Below are 20,262 nucleotides of genomic sequence, written 5' to 3'. Positions count from 1 at the left end.
GTAAGTACATTTGAATTTAGAGTATAAAGCCTGTGTAGGCAATGATTTAATTTTTTATTTGTAGAAGTTTATGTTGTTTAGCTTTTTATTATGGAAATTTTCAAGCGTATACAAAAGTAAAAGAAATAATGTATCAACCACCCAACTTTAACAATTGACACACAATCTTTTTTCATGTATTTCTCTATTTACTCATTTTCCTATTTACCAGATTAATTAATAAAGTAATTTTAAAAGATTTTATTTATTTGAGAGAGAGAGAGCAAGCACAAGTGGGTGCGGGAGGACAAAGGGAGAAGGAGAAGTGGACTCCCCACATCTCCCCAGAGCAGGGAGCATGACATGGGGTTCGATCCTGGGACCCTAGGATCATGACTTGAGCTGAATGCAGACGCTTAACTGACTGAGCCATGTAGTCACCACCACCCCCCCGCCCCATTTACCAGATGATTTTAAAGCAAATCCCAGATTCCTTTATTTCATCTGTAAATATTTCAGTGTCTGTGTTTAAAGGTTAATACAATTTTTACACCTGAGAAAATTTAATCATTTCTAAGTATCATGAAATAGCCAATACTATATATATTTCCCTGATCATTTTCTAATTTTTGTTAAAGTGCTTGGATTTTGAATAAAGGTTTATATATTGCTGTCAGTTAATGTGTCTCAAATGACTCTTAATTTTAGTTTTCCCCTCCATCTCCTCTCTCTTCTTTACAATTTCTCTTGAAGAAATCAGGTGGTTTGTTCTCTAGAGTTTTCCATAGTCTGAAGTTTACCAATTGCATCCCCATTGGAACCTTCTAACATGTTCTCTGTCCCTTATATTTTACATAAATGGTTAGATACAGAACAGTGCTGTCCACTGGAACTTTTTAGCACTGTGCTAATACAGTAGCCACTAGCTACATTTCAAATGCTCAGTAGTCACGTGTGGCTAGTGGCAGATCTAAAACATCATCATAGACACAGTTCCATTAGCTACCACTCTCCTAAATAAAGACTTCATCAAATGGGGAAGGGAGACCACTAAATTTACTTCATGGGTGATTCTATCAGGTTTTCTTTTGTGATATAAGCCATTTATGATCCATTGCCTCAGCTTATTCCTATAAGGATCTCAAAGATGTTATTTTAATTGTATCGTGTCTTTATTTACTAGCCAGAATTTTCTATAAAAAGAAATATGGGGAAAAAAAAAAAAACAAAAACAAAAAAAAAGAAATATGGGGATCCCTGGGTGGCGCAGCGGTTTAGCGCCTGCCTTTGGCCCAGGGCGCGATCCTGGAGACCCGGGATCGAATCCCATATCGGGCTCCTGGTTCATGGAGCCTGCTTCTCCCTCTGCCTGTGTCTCTGCCTCTCTCTCTCTCTCTCTCTGTGTGACTATCATAAATAAATAAAAATTAAAAAAAAAAAAAAGAAATAATCCCCTGCTATTTGGTTACTCTGAGGTACAGATGGTATAGGAAAGAAGGATAAATGCTTTTTTTCTCTCTTTATTCTCAGTTTTCAAAATAATGAAGTACTCTAGCATGCTCCAAAAGTGACCAGTGGGTTTTTCCTCTCTTGGTTTTCCTCTTTTTTTAGTTTTTTTTTTTTTTTTTTTAAAGTTTTTTTGTTTTTTTTTTTTTATTTATGATAGTCACACACAGAGAGAGAGAGAGAGGCAGAGACACAGGCAGAGGGAGAAGCAGGCTCCATGCACCGGGAGCCCGACGTGGGATTCGATCCCGGGTCTCCAGGATCGCGCCCTGGGCCAAAGGCAGGCGCTAAACCGCTGCGCCACCCAGGGATCCCTTTTTTTAGTTTTTAAAACTTCATTTTAGTTTAAGCTTTATTATGAACTCATGAATTTGAATATATTTTAGACGTTTTCAACTCATGGTTTTGAATCAAAGTTTAACTACCAGAACTACCTAGTAAGTTTGCCTCGTTTTGTTAGTGGCTTCACCCCACTTACTCAGATTTTCTGTTTTGTAGAATCGTCCACAGGCAAGTGCCTGGAAGAAGTTGGAGCTGTCACATGAGTATAAAAACAGAAACCAGTTACGGGAATATCAGTTGGAAGGGGTCAACTGGCTGCTCTTTAATTGGTATAACAGGTACAGAAAAGAGTAGGCCCATGAAATGTAGGCTTGGTCTGGAATTACTTTATTTGTTCGCTGTTGAAACATTTCCTTTTTACGTACTTTTTAAAAGATGGTATCTTTTGACATGCTTTTCTTTTTCCATGATGAATCTTCAGGCAGAACTGTATCCTGGCTGATGAGATGGGACTGGGCAAAACTATCCAGTCCATTGCCTTCTTGCAGGAGGTATATAATGTGGGCATCCATGGCCCCTTCCTGGTCATTGCCCCACTGTCCACAATTACTAACTGGGAGCGAGAATTCAATACATGGACAGAAATGAACACTATTGTATACCATGGCAGTCTGGCAAGCCGTCAGATGATTCAGCAATATGAAATGTACTGCAAAGATTCACGGGTGAGTTGTAGATCATGGGAATGTAATGGTTTAGAGAGGCCAAGGTATTTGATACTTTAGAGGCTTTTATATGAATAAAAGACTTTTATTGAGGTTTCCTATGGTGATTTATGGCATTTTGTCTAGGTTGCATGGGAAATTTTTTCTTTAACTTTTGCTCTTTTAATCCAGTGGACATTTTGATCCAGTGGAAGTTCTGACTTTATTTATGAACACGTGTGTTTTAAATAAAGGTTTCATCAAGTATTGAGGTGATGAAATTAAGCCATTTTCTCTCTTTTTGTTTACATCTACTAAAATTTACATCAAGATTAGTTCCTTTTTCTATACAAATTTAAAAATAAAAATTTGAATTATTCATTCTTTTAATCATATTTTGCTGCTTTTAATTTTGTTAAACTGATTTAATTCTGTCCATTTTTAGACAGGAACAGATACTACCTATTTCACTTTCAGTTTTGTCTTGTATATTTCAACAGTGCCCAAATTTGTGGATTTCATTGTTAACTAACAAAAAAATCTAGGTCTGAGATACATGATGAGCTATGCATACAGCAGAGTCAAAATTGTCCAGCTTCATGCATTGAGGTCTGTCATTTTCCCAAGAAACTGAGTATCTTGAAGAGACATTGTATCTTATATTAAGTGATTTGGTACTACTTATCAGGAAGATAAACAGCAGCAGAGATGGGTGATGGTGCTGTTTATATTTCTTATTGAGCCTGCCTGAATATAGAAAAGAGAATGTGTAATGCAGAGGAGGTCACCATTTAGGTGCATATTAGGCCTTTTCTTAACTTTATTGCCTTCATGCTTAGGGGCGCCTCATCCCAGGCGCATACAAGTTTGATGCCCTGATCACCACTTTTGAGATGATTTTGTCAGACTGTCCTGAGCTTCGTGAGATTGAATGGCGGTGTGTCATCATTGATGAGGCCCATCGACTAAAGAACCGTAATTGCAAGCTGCTCGATAGCCTCAAGCACATGGACCTGGTGAGTACCTTACATTGACTTATGAGCAGAAACACCTGGAATTAAAAATAACCCTAATTCCCTGTGGAATTATATAACTTAGAAGAAAGAAAATCAGAATCTTAGTATTGGGTGGTGGGTATGGCCTTATGGGAATGGACATCTGAAAGTCATATTAAAGTCCTATAAATTTTAGAATTGAAAGGTAATTATATTTAGTAATTCTGACTTAGGTGGAGAGGTGAGATATTGTTTCAGTTACCTGGTGCTACATAACAAAAATCCAAAAACTTAATGTCTTTTTTTTTTTTCAAAAACTTAATGTCTTAAAACAACACCTATTACTTTATGATTCTCTAGTTCAGCAACTTGGGCTGGGCTCAGCTAGGCTATCACTCTTGTCTCTAGTCAGTAATGTGGCTGTAGCTGGCGATTGGTGGGCTCCTGGGTCATCTTCCACATGACCTGTCATCCTCCAGTAGGCCAGACTTTGCTTCTTAACATGATAAAGTCAGGGCAGTATCCAGAGAGGGCAAAGGCAGAAGTTGCAGGGCCTTTGAGGTATAGGCTCTGAAACTCACACAATATCACTTCTGCTACATTCTCTTTGTCAGAGCAAGCCACAAGGCAAGCCCAGATTCAAGGGGTGAACCTTGATAGGAGGAACTACAAAGAATTAATGGCCATATTTAATCCAGCACAGGTACATTCCCTAGACGGGGACATATTAGGATATCTGTGGGGACTTGAGTGTGGAAAGGCATATGTAATTGGAAAAAAATATATTTTGCATATTTATTTAATTGTAATACTATTTAAATTTTTGTTAAATATCAGGTGGGTTTTTTGTTTTGTTTTGTTTTGTGTTTATCAAAAGAGGGAGCAAGTGAAAGAAAACATAGTAATCTGGTCCATTCCCATAATTTGTATAGATAAAGAAATTAAAGCTAAAGTTATATACTTGATAGAAAACCCCAGAAGTCCTTTGTGTTTTTGAGTTTTACCTTTTGTTTCGTTTTGTTTTTTCCATTTCTAGGAACACAAAGTGCTACTCACGGGAACGCCATTGCAAAATACTGTGGAGGAACTGTTCAGCTTGCTTCATTTCTTGGAACCATCACAGTTTCCTTCGGAGTCAGAGTTCCTCAAGGACTTTGGAGATCTCAAGACAGAGGAACAGGTAGGAAGTCCATCTAGACAAAAAGGTAAAGTTTGTACTAGGCACACATCTATTGCCATAGGCTGCAAGGAACTCTCAACTCCTTCTTATAACCTTGTGCCTACATCATTTGTGGCAAAATCCACATTTTTCAGATAATGGAAAGCTCTCATTGTATTTCTTCATGTTTCCACATAATGTAAAAATGTTTGTCTTCATAGTTTTTATTTCTTTTCTCTCTCCTGGGCACAGGTTCAAAAGCTACAGGCCATTCTCAAGCCAATGATGCTAAGAAGACTTAAAGAGGATGTTGAAAAAAACCTAGCACCCAAACAGGAAACTATCATTGAAGTAGAGTTGACCAACATCCAGAAGAAATATTATCGGGCTATTTTGGAGAAGAATTTCTCCTTCCTTTCCAAAGGAGCAGGTCATACTAACATGCCTAATCTACTCAATACAATGATGGAGTTGCGCAAGTGCTGCAACCACCCTTACCTCATCAATGGTGAGAGAGTTCCTGGACAATACCTGCATTTCTGTATCACCTGTGTTTACTTTCTAATGATATTCCTCAGGAACAGTGGATACATTGACTGATCCAGCCTAATTTTGGGAGGGAAGGGGGGGTTCTTCTTCTTTCTTTTTTTAAGATTTTATTCATTAATTCATGAGAGAGACAGAAGCAAGACATAGGCAGAGGGAGAGTAGCAGACTCCCTGCTGAGTGTAGAGCCCAATGCGAGACTCAATCTTACCACCCTGAGGTCCTGCCCCGAGCTGAAATTCAGAGTTGGACACTTAACCAACTAAGCCACCCAAGCACCCCTCTTTTAAAACAATTCTTATGTGGAATGTCTTTTTCTATTTCTTCCCCCTTGATCCTCCATAGTCTTCAAAATTATATGGGATTTGCTGTTTTAGAATTTCATGCAGAAGATCTCAAGTCATTCTGTTCTTGGATAAGTGTCCTCATTGGTACTCTATTTTGTAGTTTCTGTTTGGGATGCCAGTAGGATGGTAATAGTTGTTTGCATGTATTAGCCTAGTTCTCATTGTTACATATGTTTTATCCAATTATAATCTTAGGTCTGACTTATTTGCAGTATTTTGTATAACACAGTTGAAGATTATTTAGTAGGACTTTTTGGGTGCTCAAATTCTCTATGAGAAAATGTTTTTCTAAAGTTAGGTAACTTTGCTTCCTTATCTCTGCTAAGTAAACTATAGCTTAGTATGTTTCTCTGGATCTCACCATCAAGTTTGATTTTTCTTTTGGCAGGTGCAGAAGAAAAAATCCTAACAGAATTTCGAGAAGCTTGCCATATTATACCTCATGACTTCCACTTGCAGGCCATGGTTCGTTCAGCTGGCAAATTGGTTCTTATTGACAAGTTACTCCCGAAACTTAAAGCTGGTGGCCATAAAGTTCTGATCTTCTCCCAGATGGTACGCTGCCTAGATATCCTAGAGGATTATCTAATCCAGAGGAGGTGAGAAAAAAGACATCCATCCCTTGCCTTGTGTTTTCTGTAGCTTTATAAAACTGCAAAAGTAGGAGGGTCAGGTTTATTTAAAGTTGGCCAGGACTGGGATAAAAGAGGTATTTAAGGTTTTCACTCTCAACTTGCTGATAAGGTCTTTGGTCAACTAAATACAGAGATACTGGTATGATCCTAATCTTTTTTGGTCTCTCTTTCTGCTTGACTAATTAAACTTTTTTCTGTAACTGCTATACAGGTACCTATATGAGCGAATTGATGGGCGAGTCAGAGGTAACCTTCGACAGGCAGCTATTGACCGCTTCAGCAAGCCTGACTCAGACCGCTTTGTCTTCTTGCTGTGCACCCGGGCTGGTGGACTCGGTATTAATCTCACCGCTGCTGATACCTGCATCATCTTTGATTCAGACTGGAATCCACAAAATGACCTGCAGGTAGAGGAAATCATTGTCCTAGGGGCTAACTACCTTAACCTAAGAGGTTTGTCAACAGGATCAGGATCTCTTAGAAAGATTTGTCCTTCAAAGAGTATGGAATTGTTTACTTAGTTTAAGGGTGGCGGTCTCCACTGAGAGGTTTAAGGGAGGCAATCTTCATTGAGAGGGCAGCAGACTTTTTCTGTAAAGGGCTACGTAGTAAATGTTTTAGGCTTTGTGGACCATACGGTCTCTGTTGTAACTACTCACCTCTGCTCTTGGAGCACAAAGGCAGCCATAGACAATATGTATATCAGTAAGTGGGGTTGCATTTCAGTAAAAACTTTTATTTATAGAAACATGTAGCTGTGCAGACCATAGCTTGCTGACCCCTGGTATACTTGGTGGGATGATAATTTCATCTTGAAATTAACTTTTGGTTTTGAATTGATCTTATGGCTGCTTTATAGACGTGAATTGGTATTTTGAATCCCCTGCCCCCGCCCCAATTTTATGTTAACTTGGCTCTTTCTTTCCAATTCTTTTTAACTAGGCCCAGGCACGGTGTCATCGAATTGGGCAGAGCAAAGCTGTGAAGGTGTATCGTCTCATCACTCGTAATTCTTACGAGAGAGAGATGTTTGATAAAGCTAGCCTCAAGTTGGGATTGGATAAAGCTGTGCTTCAGTCCATGAGTGGTCGGGATGGCAACATTACTGGAGTGAGTCCTCTTAGTCTATAATATATTTTTGGCTGGTCATAGTGTTAGAGGGAAAGAAAGCTATTTTTTTTGCACAGGAATCTGACCACCTTGTTTGGATTCTTAATTATTATTAAAATATGAACTAAATTATTATGATATGGTTCGATAATATTCTCTTGTTAGTTTTTTCATCTTACTACTGGATTTTGCAGATCCAACAGTTCTCCAAGAAGGAGATTGAAGATCTCTTACGAAAAGGTGCATATGCAGCCATAATGGAAGAAGATGATGAGGGCTCCAAGTTTTGTGAAGAAGACATTGACCAGATCTTGTTAAGACGAACCACAACCATCACCATTGAATCTGAAGGAAAGGGTTCAACTTTCGCCAAGGTATGTCCTGTCTGTGCCAAATGCTAAGGAAGCAGCAGTAGAGGAATCTTCTAGAATTTAAATAGATTTTTTTTTAATTATTTTTTTTAAGATTTTATTTATTCATGAAAGACACACGGAAGAGAGAGAGAGAGAGCAAAAGGCAGAGACACAGGCAGAGGGAGAAGCAGGCTCCATGCAGGGAGCCCGATGTGGGACTCGATCCCGGAACTCCGGGATCACACCCTGAGCCAAAGGCAGACACTCAACCACTGAGCCACCCAGGCATCCCTATATAGATTTTTTAAATGTAGGTACTGGTTTCCCATTGCTTTAAAAGTGTTATAGCCTACTTTGTCCCTTTGTTCCTCACTAGGCAAGCTTTGTTGCTTCTGAAAATAGGACTGATATTTCTCTGGATGACCCCAACTTTTGGCAAAAGTGGGCCAAGAAGGCTGACCTAGACATGGATCTACTTAATAGCAAGGTAAGCTTACTTTTCTTTTAGAAAGTATTATAGAAGACACATTACTTTCAGGAATCTTTGTAGCTACTTTGATTCTTTGATGCTGATCTTGGTGTATGGTGGTGTATTGTGTATAAGAGCCGTTGTAAAAATTTCTGCATGGTAAGCCCCAGAAAACTACTTAGATATCTACCACTGAACATTGCTTCCCCAGAAAACTACCTAGATATCTACCACTGAACTTTGCTTCCTCAGACCCTATATTTTGCATGTCCTAAAAAAAAAATCTTTCTTTGAGTATCTATAAATGTTATATCCAAGTCTGTTTCAATCCATAATTGTCTTAATTCCTTTCCCACTGCCATATCATGAAAAGAGTTACTCTTCTACTTCTATTCTCTGCATAGAATAACTTGGTGATTGACACACCTAGAGTACGAAAACAGACCCGCCACTTCAGCACTCTGAAAGATGATGACCTAGTGGAATTCTCTGATTTGGAAAGTGAAGATGATGAGCGGCCACGGTCTCGCCGACATGACCGTCATCATACATATGGGCGCACTGACTGTTTTCGGGTGGAAAAGCACCTCTTGGTATATGGGTAAGATCCCATTTTTCCCCTATAGATAGTGTATTTCCATCCTGATAGACACTCCGCCTTCCAATTGGAGGCTGTGACCAAAGAGGGGATAATGGGGAAAAAACTTTATTCTATTTGTTCTGTTACCATGTTGTTCCCAGATGTTTTTGTCTTCTGCCTTTTGGGAGTGCCCAGGAAGATATTAATACAGTTTCCTGTTTTTTTAGCTGGGGACGGTGGCGAGATATCTTGTCTCATGGACGCTTCAAGCGACGTATGACTGAACGAGATGTGGAGACAATTTGCCGGGCCATCCTTGTATATTGTCTTCTGCACTATCGTGGGGATGAAAATATCAAAGGCTTCATTTGGGACTTGATTAGCCCCGCTGAAAATGGCAAGACGAAAGAATTGCAGAATCATTCAGGTAATTATCAACTCTTTGCTTTTCAGATTTCTATAGGTTACCTAGTCTTTTTCAGGTCCAAGGCTTTTTCTCAATCCAAGTCTTCAATGTCTCCCCTTTCCCAGGTCTTTCTATCCCTGTGCCCCGTGGACGCAAGGGGAAAAAAGTAAAGTCACAAAGCACTTTTGATATCCATAAGGCAGATTGGATCCGGAAATATAATCCTGATACTCTGTTTCAAGATGAGAGTTACAAAAAGCATTTAAAACATCAGTGTAACAAGTAAGGATGGGAATTAGCAAAGACTAAAGCATTCTCCATCTCAAAGTTTTTGCATTATTACTGAGCCAGCTCTTCTTCCCTCTCATCTAGGGTGCTCTTGCGGGTACGAATGCTATATTATCTAAGGCAGGAGGTTATTGGAGACCAGGCAGAGAAGGTGTTAGGGGGTGCCATTGCCAGGTACGGTTATGCTATATTTTTCTTATGTATTTCTATGTATGCCCTGCCTTATTCCAGAAGATTGGTTTACTTATTTCATTCTATACTATCTTTGGGATAACTGGTAATTAAGAGCTGTGTTATATCAGGTTTTGATCCTATGCTTAATACCAGTGGAAAGAAATAGGCAGATCCATGAGCATGTAAATTAATGGATAAAAGAAGATACCTATAATAAACTTTCCAAGGATTATCATTTTAATTCCCTTCATTGCTGTACTGATTCTGCTGTCTTACACCTTTAGTGAGATTGACATATGGTTCCCAGTAGTGGATCAGCTAGAGGTTCCAACAACATGGTGGGACAGTGAGGCTGACAAGTCCCTGCTCATTGGAGTCTTTAAGCATGGTAGGTACCTTTTCTTAGTTTACTCCGTTCCTATTGTAGACTTTCGTTCACAGATAGAACATGTATCAAGGGGGAATCCCTGGGTGGTTCAGCAGTTTGGCGCCTGCCTTTGGCTCGGCATGATCCTGGAGTCCCGGGATCCATTCCCACATCGGGCTCGGTGCATGGAGCCTGCTTCTCCCTCTGCCTGTGTCTCTGCCTCTCTCTCTCTCTCTCTCTCTCTGTGTGTCTCTCATGAATAAATAAATAAAATCTTTAAAAAAATAAAAAATAAATTAAAAAAAAGAACATGTATCAAAATGCTCATGGCCAGTGACTGAGTTTTCTGATTAATCTTCAATAAAATTATATTTGAATAGGAAGCTAGTTCTTAAATATCCAGAGTCAAGCAATTAGTTTCTACAAATAGATGTTCAAAAAGACTAGATGGATAGGTAAATCCTAAGGTGGGGGGGTCTCCCGTCTGTTCTCTAATCAGTGTCATCGTCTATATGTTACACATCTCCATTAAGGTTCCACAAATCACGGGAGGTAATATATGCCCACTCATTAATAATACTCACGCTTAATTTGTATGAAAGTATTCTACTTCCATAACATCCCATTTGTCTAAATGTTTGGCAGTCATTGATGGAGGTGTGAGCTACAGGGAAACAAAAATAGAGTACAAAAAGGCAGAGTACTGCCTTTTCAGTCCAGCCTAATAACAAATCTCAGGTATTTAAAGCAGAGAGAGCTGAGTAACTCCCAACCCAGTGATTTAGTGGATTAGAATATAATTTCTACTTTTCTGTTTATAAAATAAAAATAAGGGCACTTATCCACATGTTTTCGGTAAGTTAAATGGATTAAAAAAAAAAAAAACATTTTCTGGTCTCAAATTTACTTGTGAGATAATGAGGTTTAGAACAGTTCAACCATCCTGAAATATGTTCATTCCCTCATTCATTCATTCTCTGTTCATCATTCAGTGCCTATTTGTTTGCAGGTGTTTCTTATCCATCATTTGAAAATATGTGACCTAGCCCTAAATTATTTTAGTTTTTTCGTTTCCCCATCTCTGTAGTAAGAATGATAATACAAAAATTACCAGTTAAATGGCTGTGTAAATCTGTCAGCATTCTATAATAAGTATTCTGATCAAATTCCTATCATTCCTAACTAGTGATAAAACTCTTTGTAATTGTTAGAGAACTACTCAATACAGTAATATAACCCAACAGCTGTCCAAGTTAATATTTTGCATTATGAGTAAAAAAGCCCATATAGTTCAATTATTCCAGCACATTTTGGGCAAAGTTAATCTCTTATTTTCTTCAGCTTTTGGTCTTTTTATTTCTAGGCTATGAGAAATACAATACTATGAGGGCAGACCCAGCCTTATGCTTCCTGGAAAAGGCCGGTCGACCAGATGACAAAGCCATTGCAGCAGAACATCGAGTGTTGGATAATTTCTCTGACATAGTGGAAGGGTAAGGATTGGTGTTTAGTTTCTCCTGAAGTTCTGAGTCTACCCCATGAAGGCTCTTAGTTGTTTGTGCAAAGAGATAACTCTAGCCTCGATTGAACCTATTGGTATTCTTTTTTTTTTTTTTTTTTTTTGAACCTATTGGTATTCTTAATGGTGATTATACTCATTAATGATAAATTCTTAACGAAGAGTAGGATCAGCAGAAAGGACTCCATAAACTAAGCTAAAACCACACATTGCCATAAGATGCAACCAAAGATGAAAATCAGTGTTACTCCCAAGTGGCTTATTTGATGTTCTGTTCAGGTTTTTCTGCAGTGCTTTTCTGTACAGCCACAGTAACTGAAAGGACAGTTGGTTGTCTTGAAAGATAATAGCCATGCAGCTCTCCTATGCCACTTATGTGGTAGAGCCTCAGGAGATTTTTAGCCCTGGTTTATCATCTCCCAGTGGTGCCTGACACATACAGGTATATACTCTGTCTGGATAAATGCCTCAGTGATGAGTTGCCATGCTAATACTGAGTCACCAGGTAGGGCAGTGTTGCCCTAGTTTGGGTGCCAGTGAGTTTAACAAAACTTCTCACGTGGAGACCTGAGGGGCATGTGAAATAGTTGACTTAATTCATATACCCATGCAGTCTTCTGCTGTTGAGAGATTTCTCTTTGATGATCACAACTTTAGTTTGCTTAGTGTAGGGCCCTCAAAGGAAATTGGGTCAGTTATTTATTGCAAATGATTTATGTCACCCTTCTGCTTAACAGAGCAGAGTAAAACAAGCAAAGTCCAAACATGGACTATTCAAATGTGACAATAAAAGTAAATAGGAAGGTAGGGAAGAATAGTAAACATAAAGAACTATCAAGAGAAAAGAAGTATGCTGGCCAAAGTGTTTCATTTCAGATTGAAGTAATTTAGAATGGCACTTTGTCAGTTTCTTCCTGTTCTTCGTCCTGTTGGATTTTGTACCTAACTTACTTGGAGCTTACCACCTGGCCTGCCATTTCTTTGAGCATGAAAGAAAACCACTGTTCCATGCTGGATTTTTATGTTTGGCCAGGTATTTATCCTAAATTGCCCTTAGTGAAAGAAGATACATTCTTGTTTTTGTTTTTGTTTTCCCCAATGTCTCTGGATAATTTTAGGGTTGATTTTGATAAGGATTGTGAAGATCCTGAATATAAACCACTCCAGGGTCCTCCAAAGGACCAAGATGATGAGGTGAGGAATTCTCATTTGAATGTAGCTTTCTCCCATTCCCTGGATCCTAATGTATATTGTTTAATTTATAATACAAAATGGAAAGTAATTACTATTTGAGAATATAAAGTACTAATGAAAAAGATTTTTTAACACCAGCTGGGGGAGACCACGGATGGCTTTGTGGAGGAGGTGGTGGGACCAAGCTGGATATTAAAGTATATTATTTGCTAAATTCCTGAGTCCCTTTATTTTCAAGCCCTTAAGAACAGCTGATTTTTTCAGGTTCTGCTTTCTTATTCCTTTACTTGGTTGCTTCCATTTTTTGTGAGGGTTCATTAGAAATTTTTCTTGATCCTTGGGTGCCATAGAAGGACACACATAAGAAAGTGACTTCAGAGTGCCAACTTCCCCCCCTTTCCCTCCCCCCTCCATCCTATGGGGTGGATCTCCTTCTCTAGGGTGATCCCTTGATGATGATGGATGAGGAGATCTCAGTGATTGATGGAGATGAAGGTAAACTTCTAGGTCAACTAGTACAATCTTGTGTGTGGGGTGGTGGGTTGGGGAATTATTAACTAAATTCTGTACTTTCCTGGGGTTTCTAAGAGCTTTGCTTTTGGGTGGGTTGAAATACTGGTATTATCTATACTACCTTTCCTGTACTTATTCATTCTGTGTTTCTTTCCACAGCCCAGGTAACCCAGCAGCCAGGCCATCTCTTCTGGCCTCCAGGCTCTGCTCTGACAGCTAGGCTTCGGCGCCTAGTAACAGCTTATCAACGCAGCTACAAGAGAGAACAGATGAAGATAGAGGCTGCAGAACGAGGGGACCGGAGACGGCGGCGTTGTGAGGCAGCCTTCAAGCTAAAAGAAATTGCACGGCGGGAGAAACAGCAACGGTAAAGTGTGGCTGAGAATTTGAGCTGAACACACACACACACACACACACACACACACACACACACACACAAAAAGAATTTGAGCTGAACTGGGGATCCCTGGGTGGCGCAGCGGTTTGGTGCCTGCCTTTGGCCCAGGGCGCGATCCTGGAGACCCAGGATCGAATCCCACGTCGGGCTCCCAGTGCATGGAGCCTGCTTCTCCCTCTGCCTGTGTCTCTGTCTCTCTCTCTCTCTGTAACTATCATAAATAAATAAAAAATTAAAAACATAAAAAAAAAAAAAAAGAATTTGAGCTGAACTGTAAGCTTGCCTTTGGCTATAGGTCCTATACATACGTAGATATATACATACATACATATATATATATATTTTTTAAGATTTTTATTCATGAGACAGGCAGAGGGAGAAGCAGGCTCCCTGTGGGAAGCCCGATGCGGGACTTGATCCCAAGACCCCAGGATCATGCCTTGAGCTGAAGGTAGATGCTCAACCACTGAGCCACCCAGCTGTCCCTGGGTCCTGTATTGAAAAGCATCTTAGGAAGGATTTATTTGGAATTCCCTTCAGAGGGACCATCTTAATTGCTTTTGTATGTCCTCTGCAACAAAAAACCTCCCTTTCGTGGATAACCACAACTCCTAGGAAGGTCTCTTATGGCCATTCTCACTGAGTTATATGCCTACATATTTTGTTTGAGAGAGAGAGAGAAAGCATGAGCAAGGGGGTATGGGGATAGAGGGAGAAGCAAGTTCCCCGCTGAGCAGGAAGCCCGATGAAGGGCTTGGTCCCAAGACTCTGGGATCACAACTTGAGCTGAAGGCAAGATGCCTAACCAACTGAGCCACCCAGGTGCCCCTTCCCTGTGTTTTTCTGATCATTGCTGCCTGATTCTTCTTCCCTTTAGATGGACAAGGCGTGAACAAACTGATTTCTATCGCGTAGTATCTACCTTTGGTGTGGAGTATGACCCTGATACCATGCAGTTCCACTGGGATCGCTTCCGTACTTTTGCCCGACTGGACAAAAAAACGGATGAAAGCCTTACCAAGTACTTCCATGGCTTTGTGGCCATGTGTCGCCAAGTGTGCCGCCTTCCCCCAGCAGCTGGAGATGGTAAGCAAAACTGGAGAGTCTCAGGTGAGTGGGATTGGATGGCAACAGAACTGACTTGGCTCATTCCACTCCTGTCTCTTGCAGAGCCCCCAGACCCTAATCTGTTCATTGAGCCCATCACTGAGGAACGGGCCTCACGGACTCTCTACCGTATTGAATTGCTTCGGCGCTTACGGGAACAAGTTTTATGCCATCCCCTTCTGGAAGACCGGTTAGCGTTATGTCAGCCTCCAGGTCCTGAATTGCCCAAATGGTGGGAGCCCGTTCGGCATGATGGGGAGCTTCTACGAGGGGCAGCCCGCCACGGGGTGAGCCAAACAGACTGCAACATCATGCAGGACCCAGACTTCTCTTTTCTGGCTGCCCGTATGAATTACATGCAGAACCATCAGGCAGGAGCACCAGCTCCATCCCTGTCACGCTGCTCTACGCCACTGCTACACCAGCAGTATACCTCGCGCACTGCCTCACCACTGCCCCTGCGCCCAGATGCTCCTGTTGAAAAGCCACCTGAGGAGACAGCTGCCCAGGTCCCCAGTCTGGAGAGTCTGACTTTAAAACTAGAGCATGAGGTGGTGGCCAGGAGCCGACCAACCCCACAAGACTATGAGATGCGAGTAGCCCCCTCTGATACTACCCCTCTGGTTTCCCGGAATGTTCCACCAGTCAAACTGGAGGATGAGGATGATTCAGACTCTGAGCTGGACTTGAGCAAGCTGTCACCATCATCCTCTTCTTCCTCATCCTCATCCAGCTCCAGCTCCAGCACTGATGAGAGTGAGGACGAGAAGGAAGAAAAGCTAAGTGAGTGCATGTGACAGGCTGTTGGCCCTTTTCCCTATTTCCCACTCCCCACCCCCATCACCAGGCTCTTTACCTTCTTTTTCAAATGCATCCTCTGGGAGAGATTTGGACTTTGATTTGATAGAACACCGAAAGAGATCTGTTATACTTTGGGCCTTTATTTAAAGCCCATATAATTCCATTTATATATAACCTCACTCTTCCATCTTTGCTCACATTCTGTATGATCTCTAGGTGCTGACCGGTCCCGCTCAAAGCTCTATGACGAAGAGAGTCTTCTGTCCCTCACTATGTCCCAAGATGGATTCCCAAATGAAGATGGAGAACAAATGACCCCTGAGCTTCTGCTGCTACAAGAAAGACAAAGAGCTTCTGAGTGGCCCAAGGTAACAGCCTCATTCCTGGATAATATGGTCTAGAAATACAGTGTAACAAAAACCGGGAACAAGGAACAGATGGTTCTGGTTTTCTTTAATTGTATCTAGTGCCACACTTTTTTGTCATGCAACTCTTCCCAGTTGACTTAGGGATCTGATACTTTTACCTCCCTCCTCCTCTTTTTACCCATCCTGCTAATGATGGCACTGTTGTTTGTCACAGAATCACATAGCTAGTATATTCAGGCCCTAAAACCAGTGTTCATTTCTTTTCCCCCCACTCAGGATCGTGTCCTTATAAACCGTATTGACCTCGTCTGCCAGGCTGTACTCTCAGGGAAGTGGCCTTCTAGCCGCCGAAGCCAGGAAATGGTAACAGGAGGAATTTTGGGGCCAGGCAACCACTTGCTAGATAGTCCCTCATTGACTCCAGGAGAATATGGTGACTCTCCAGTCCCCACACCACGAAGTAGCAGCGCAGCTTCCATGGCAGAGGAGGAAGTGTCTGCAGTCACCACAGCAGCAGCTCAGTTCACAAAACTTCGCAGAGGCATGGATGAAAAGGAGTTTACAGTTCAGATCAAAGATGTAAGCTCACCATTTAGACACTGGGAAGTGGGGAAGGAGGCTTTCGTTTTGCTAACTACTTCACTAAAAGGATACTGAATTCATTTGGTTAGTTACCTTTAAAAATGAGAGAGGACGCCTGGGTAGCTCAGTGGTTGGTTGAGTGTCTGCCTTCAGCTCAGGTCCTGATCCCAGAGTCCTGGGATCGAATCCTACATCGGGCTCCCCTTGAGGATCCTGCTTCTCTCTCTGCCTATGTCTCTACCTTTCTCTGTGTCTTTCATGAATAAATAAAATCTAATAATGAGAGAGGAATTGGGCTTCCTAACTGGTTCAGTCAGTAGAGTACACAACTCTTGATCTTTGGGTTGTAAGTTTTGAGCCCCACATTGGGTGTGGGGATGACTTAAAATCTTTTAAAAATAAATAATAAGTAAAAATAAAAACGAGAGGGGATAAAAATTAGTTTATAAAGCTCCATTGAGGAAAAGTCATTGCAGTAAAGGAAGGGATTGTGTATCTCCTGAGGACTAGATTAAAGGAACCCATATTTTTGGAAGAAAATTTAATTGATATAAGGCTTCTTTTGGGTGGCTTATTTCTAGATCCTAGAAACCTAGTTTTTAAAAATTGAAATCAAATTGTGGGAAAGTTGTTAAAAGGATACCTAGGTGTTATGGGCCTTATTAAGTTAAAAATAAGAAGTCATTCTTAGTGAAATTATATCAGTGTTATTTATTTTATAGATGTGAAATTTTATTTTTCCTGGTTATCTTCCCTGTTGAAACCCTATTAGCTGATCCTCAAGTATTCAACAAGAAAATATTAGTTTTTTTTTCTTTTAAGTAGGCTCTATGCTGAGCATGGAGCCCAGCACAGGACTTGATTTCACATCTCTGAGATAAAGAGTTGGATGTTTAAATGACAGAGCCCCCCAGGTGCTCCAAGAAAAATTTCTTAAACTGGTATGTGATCGGAATTACCAGGATTTTGCCCCTGTGATGAGTAGCCATGCTAATATTGAGACATCAGATACAGGATGTTGTTGAGATAAATTCTTCTCTTATATTCACCTGAGGGGCACTAGGTCAAGAGATGAAATCTATGTTAGAAGTATATAAATTTAGATATATTTCTAATTTCTACCCTTTAGTCAGATGGCCTTCCTTCTCATCATTGAGCCAGAGGATGACCCTTACCCTAAGATCCCCAGAGCTTAAGATTTACTTTAAAAACAGGGATGCCTGGGTGGCTCAGCAGTTGGGTGTCTGCCTTTGGCTCAGGGTGTGATCCCGGGATCTGGGATCGAGTCCCATGTCAGGCTCCCTGCATGGAGCCTGCTTCTGCCTCTACCTGTGTCTCTACCTCTCTGTCTCTCATAGATAAATAAAGTCTTTAAAAAAGTATTTTTTTTTTTTAATTAAAAAAAAAAAGTGTGCCATATGACATCTTTGGTGGATGGGTTGTCTTTTTAGGAGGAAGGACTGAAGTTAACATTCCAGAAGCACAAGTTGATGGCTAATGGAGTAATGGGAGATGGACATCCTTTGTTTCATAAGAAGAAGGGAAACAGAAAGAAGCTAGTTGAGGTGAGTGGGAGAGAAAGTCTTTACCGTGATGATTAGGTTTTTTATTCTCACTCATTGATGAAGGCAGTTGGGATTAAGGGACTAGAAGATAATAGAATCGTTTTATGGCTACCATTGGCTCTGCTCCCCCTCCCTCCCTGCCCCAAAGAAGAGTATGTGCTCATGGGGGTGGATTCTGGGTTTGCAGCTGGAGGTGCAGTGCATGGAAGAGCCTAATCACCTTGACGTGGACCTGGAGACCCGGATCCCTGTCATCAATAAGGTGGATGGTACTTTGCTGGTGGGTGAGGATGCCCCTCGCCGGGCTGAACTGGAGATGTGGTTACAGGGTCATCCAGAGTTTGCTGTTGATCCCCGATTTCTAGCGGTGAGTGGCAGTTCCATCCAGCAGATTTAAAGTCATTCCCTTGGGATGTAAGCTGTGTGAGAGGGAGGAAGCATGCCGTATCATGTCATTTTTTTCTGTATCTGCCCGATACCACCATAATACCACCCAGTCTTCCTAACTCACAGAGTAGTTGTGAGGCTCAAAATAAAATAACATTAAAGCACTTATTAACCTAAATAGTAGGCAAATATTTACTATTGAACTGTTGTATAACCACCTAGTTTTGGGGGGGGAGATCTGCTAACTGGCAGTTTTCCACTAGCACTAAGCCTTTATTTATCCATACAGTCAGCCTTTCTTGTCAAACTAGACACTAGTACCTTAACAATTACTCCAGAGATTTGTATTCTTCCAGGATAACTCATAGTTTTCTATTTCAGTATATGGAGGATCGCAGAAAACAGAAGTGGCAGAGATGTAAAAAAAACAATAAGGCAGAACTGAACTGTTTGGGAATGGAACCAGCACAGACGGCTAACTCTAGGAATGGGAAGAAGGTGAGTGAGACCGAGGCATCCCCGCTCTGTTCCCAAGCTGGATGTGCCTGGAGAAATTATTTCATGTTTTAACCTTTTCCAATGCATGAAAAACTGTATCTTCGGTACACCAATCAGGAAACCAGGATAATTTTATTGGTATTTTTACAGTCCTTGGCATTGTCATCTATAGAAGAGCATAAAATTCTAAAAAGTGTGAATGTGTAAGATGTGTTGGGACAATAAGGCTTTCTCCTCTTCCACTGACTGACTAAGGGATTTTGGGCAAATCCTTTAACCTTTTCAGTTTGCACATCCTGAAAAGTTGAGGATATAGGAGCAGATAAGCTCTTAAAAGTGTTAGGATTCAATATATTTTAGAAGTGACTTGGGGCTACCAAAGACAATAGTCACAGCATTTCCCAACATGGGAGAAGTTGAGATTCGCTGATATTGCCAGTAATGGAAAAAGGACGGGAAACCTGTTTTATAGTTTATAATAACAACTTGGGTTATTCCATTATTTTCAAATGTACTTATGCTTTTATCCCTGTTATAGGCCATTTGGTAGATTTTCTACCAAAATCGGAGAGTGAAAATTTCTTTCTGCCATGTTTGCCTTACTTTAGTCAGTTGTATTTTTTAAACGTATTAAATCATGGTTTGTTTGGCAAGCAATTGTTTAAAATGATTAGCACTTATCATCCGCCATTGGATCTGTTATAGACCTCTTTATACATAATATGTAATATATATGTAAAACCACATTGTAGTCTTTTAACAAAATTTCCAAATGAACGGTTTTTCTGCATGTAAGAAATTGAGATCATTATTTTGCACATATAGTTATTTGTGAGGTGCATTTATGAGGCTTATTATTTTTATATTGGTGAGAGTGAGGTTTTTTGTTTGTTTTAATTCATGAGAGAGAGAGAGAGGCAGAGACACAGGCAGAGGGAGAAGCAGGCTCCATGCAGGGAGCCTGATGCAGGACTTGATCCCAGGTCTCCAGGATCACACCCTGGGCCAAAGGCAGCGCTAAATCGCTGAGCCACCTGGGCTGCCCGGTGAAAGTGGTTTCATATAAATATTGTTACCATAGAAGAGTTTTTTTTGTTTTGTTTTGTTTTATTCATGAGAGACACAGAAAGGCAGACACACAGGCAGAGGGAGAAGCCCGATGCGGGACTCTACCCCAGGACCTGGGATCACCACCTGAGCCAAAGGCAGACGCTCAACCACTGAGCCACCCAGGTGCCCCATAGAAGAATATTTTAACTTTTTCTCATAGCCTTCCATGGGACCAAGAGTGTAATAAGGAGAGTGGTTGATATGGGAGGCTGGTGGTTGGAAGGCTGGTACCTTCTCTGTCTTGAATTTAATGTTATAGAACAGCCTATTAAAAGGCTGCTTCTTCAGTGTTTTTCTCCCATATTATCTATTTTTCTTCAA

General features: G+C 40.7%; 1 protein-coding gene, 1 long non-coding RNA gene and 2 other non-coding genes across 19 annotated transcripts in view; 3 read left to right on the top strand and 1 right to left on the bottom strand.

Moving 5' to 3' along the window:
- Positions 1-20,262, bottom strand: part of LOC144282194 (uncharacterized) — a 46,604-nt gene that overhangs the window by 23,451 nt on the left and 2,891 nt on the right. For 3 of the 7 annotated variants that reach the window (XR_013350533.1, XR_013350530.1, XR_013350531.1), the window contains exon 2: positions 18,167-18,365. This is a non-coding gene — a long non-coding RNA (uncharacterized LOC144282194). Of the gene's footprint in view, positions 1-4,640; positions 4,660-15,650; positions 17,441-18,166; positions 18,366-20,262 lie in introns of those variants that run through there. The other 4 variants (XR_013350532.1, XR_013350529.1, XR_013350528.1 and 1 more) reach the window with 4 other exon arrangements.
- CHD8 (chromodomain helicase DNA binding protein 8) overlaps positions 1-20,262 on the top strand; it is a 61,080-nt gene that overhangs the window by 38,274 nt on the left and 2,544 nt on the right. For 7 of the 10 annotated variants that reach the window (XM_077845527.1, XM_077845523.1, XM_077845530.1 and 4 more), the window contains 26 exons: positions 1,984-2,105; positions 2,249-2,492; positions 3,311-3,487; positions 4,503-4,646; positions 4,878-5,133; positions 5,907-6,117; positions 6,365-6,560; positions 7,096-7,263; positions 7,458-7,637; positions 7,993-8,103; positions 8,490-8,686; positions 8,893-9,092; positions 9,173-9,353; positions 9,444-9,533; positions 9,818-9,921; positions 11,264-11,393; positions 12,538-12,613; positions 13,054-13,108; positions 13,286-13,493; positions 14,401-14,609; positions 14,694-15,413; positions 15,648-15,799; positions 16,076-16,378; positions 17,833-17,946; positions 18,134-18,313; positions 18,715-18,831. In XM_077845527.1, coding sequence (XP_077701653.1) covers positions 1,984-2,105; positions 2,249-2,492; positions 3,311-3,487; positions 4,503-4,646; positions 4,878-5,133; positions 5,907-6,117; positions 6,365-6,560; positions 7,096-7,263; positions 7,458-7,637; positions 7,993-8,103; positions 8,490-8,686; positions 8,893-9,092; positions 9,173-9,353; positions 9,444-9,533; positions 9,818-9,921; positions 11,264-11,393; positions 12,538-12,613; positions 13,054-13,108; positions 13,286-13,493; positions 14,401-14,609; positions 14,694-15,413; positions 15,648-15,799; positions 16,076-16,378; positions 17,833-17,946; positions 18,134-18,313; positions 18,715-18,831 — 4,845 coding nt within the window. The remainder of the gene's footprint in view (positions 1-1,983; positions 2,106-2,248; positions 2,493-3,310; positions 3,488-4,502; positions 4,647-4,877; positions 5,134-5,906; positions 6,118-6,364; positions 6,561-7,095; positions 7,264-7,457; positions 7,638-7,992; positions 8,104-8,489; positions 8,687-8,892; positions 9,093-9,172; positions 9,354-9,443; positions 9,534-9,817; positions 9,922-11,263; positions 11,394-12,537; positions 12,614-13,053; positions 13,109-13,285; positions 13,494-14,400; positions 14,610-14,693; positions 15,414-15,647; positions 15,800-16,075; positions 16,379-17,832; positions 17,947-18,133; positions 18,314-18,714; positions 18,832-20,262) is intronic. The other 3 variants (XM_077845528.1, XM_077845526.1, XM_077845529.1) reach the window with 2 other exon arrangements.
- Positions 11,886-11,995, top strand: LOC144282735 (small nucleolar RNA U6-53/MBII-28). The gene has a single exon (XR_013351195.1). It is a non-coding gene; the product is annotated as a small nucleolar RNA U6-53/MBII-28 (small nucleolar RNA).
- On the top strand, positions 17,351-17,439 carry LOC144282736 (small nucleolar RNA U6-53/MBII-28). The gene has a single exon (XR_013351196.1). It is a non-coding gene; the product is annotated as a small nucleolar RNA U6-53/MBII-28 (small nucleolar RNA).

The sequence above is a fragment of the Canis aureus genome, chromosome 13 (assembly GCF_053574225.1).
Source record: "Canis aureus isolate CA01 chromosome 13, VMU_Caureus_v.1.0, whole genome shotgun sequence".
In the NCBI taxonomy this organism is placed as follows: Eukaryota; Metazoa; Chordata; class Mammalia; order Carnivora; family Canidae; genus Canis; species Canis aureus.
Note: the sequence above shows the minus strand (reverse complement) of the source record. Positions and strands in the feature narration are given on the sequence as shown.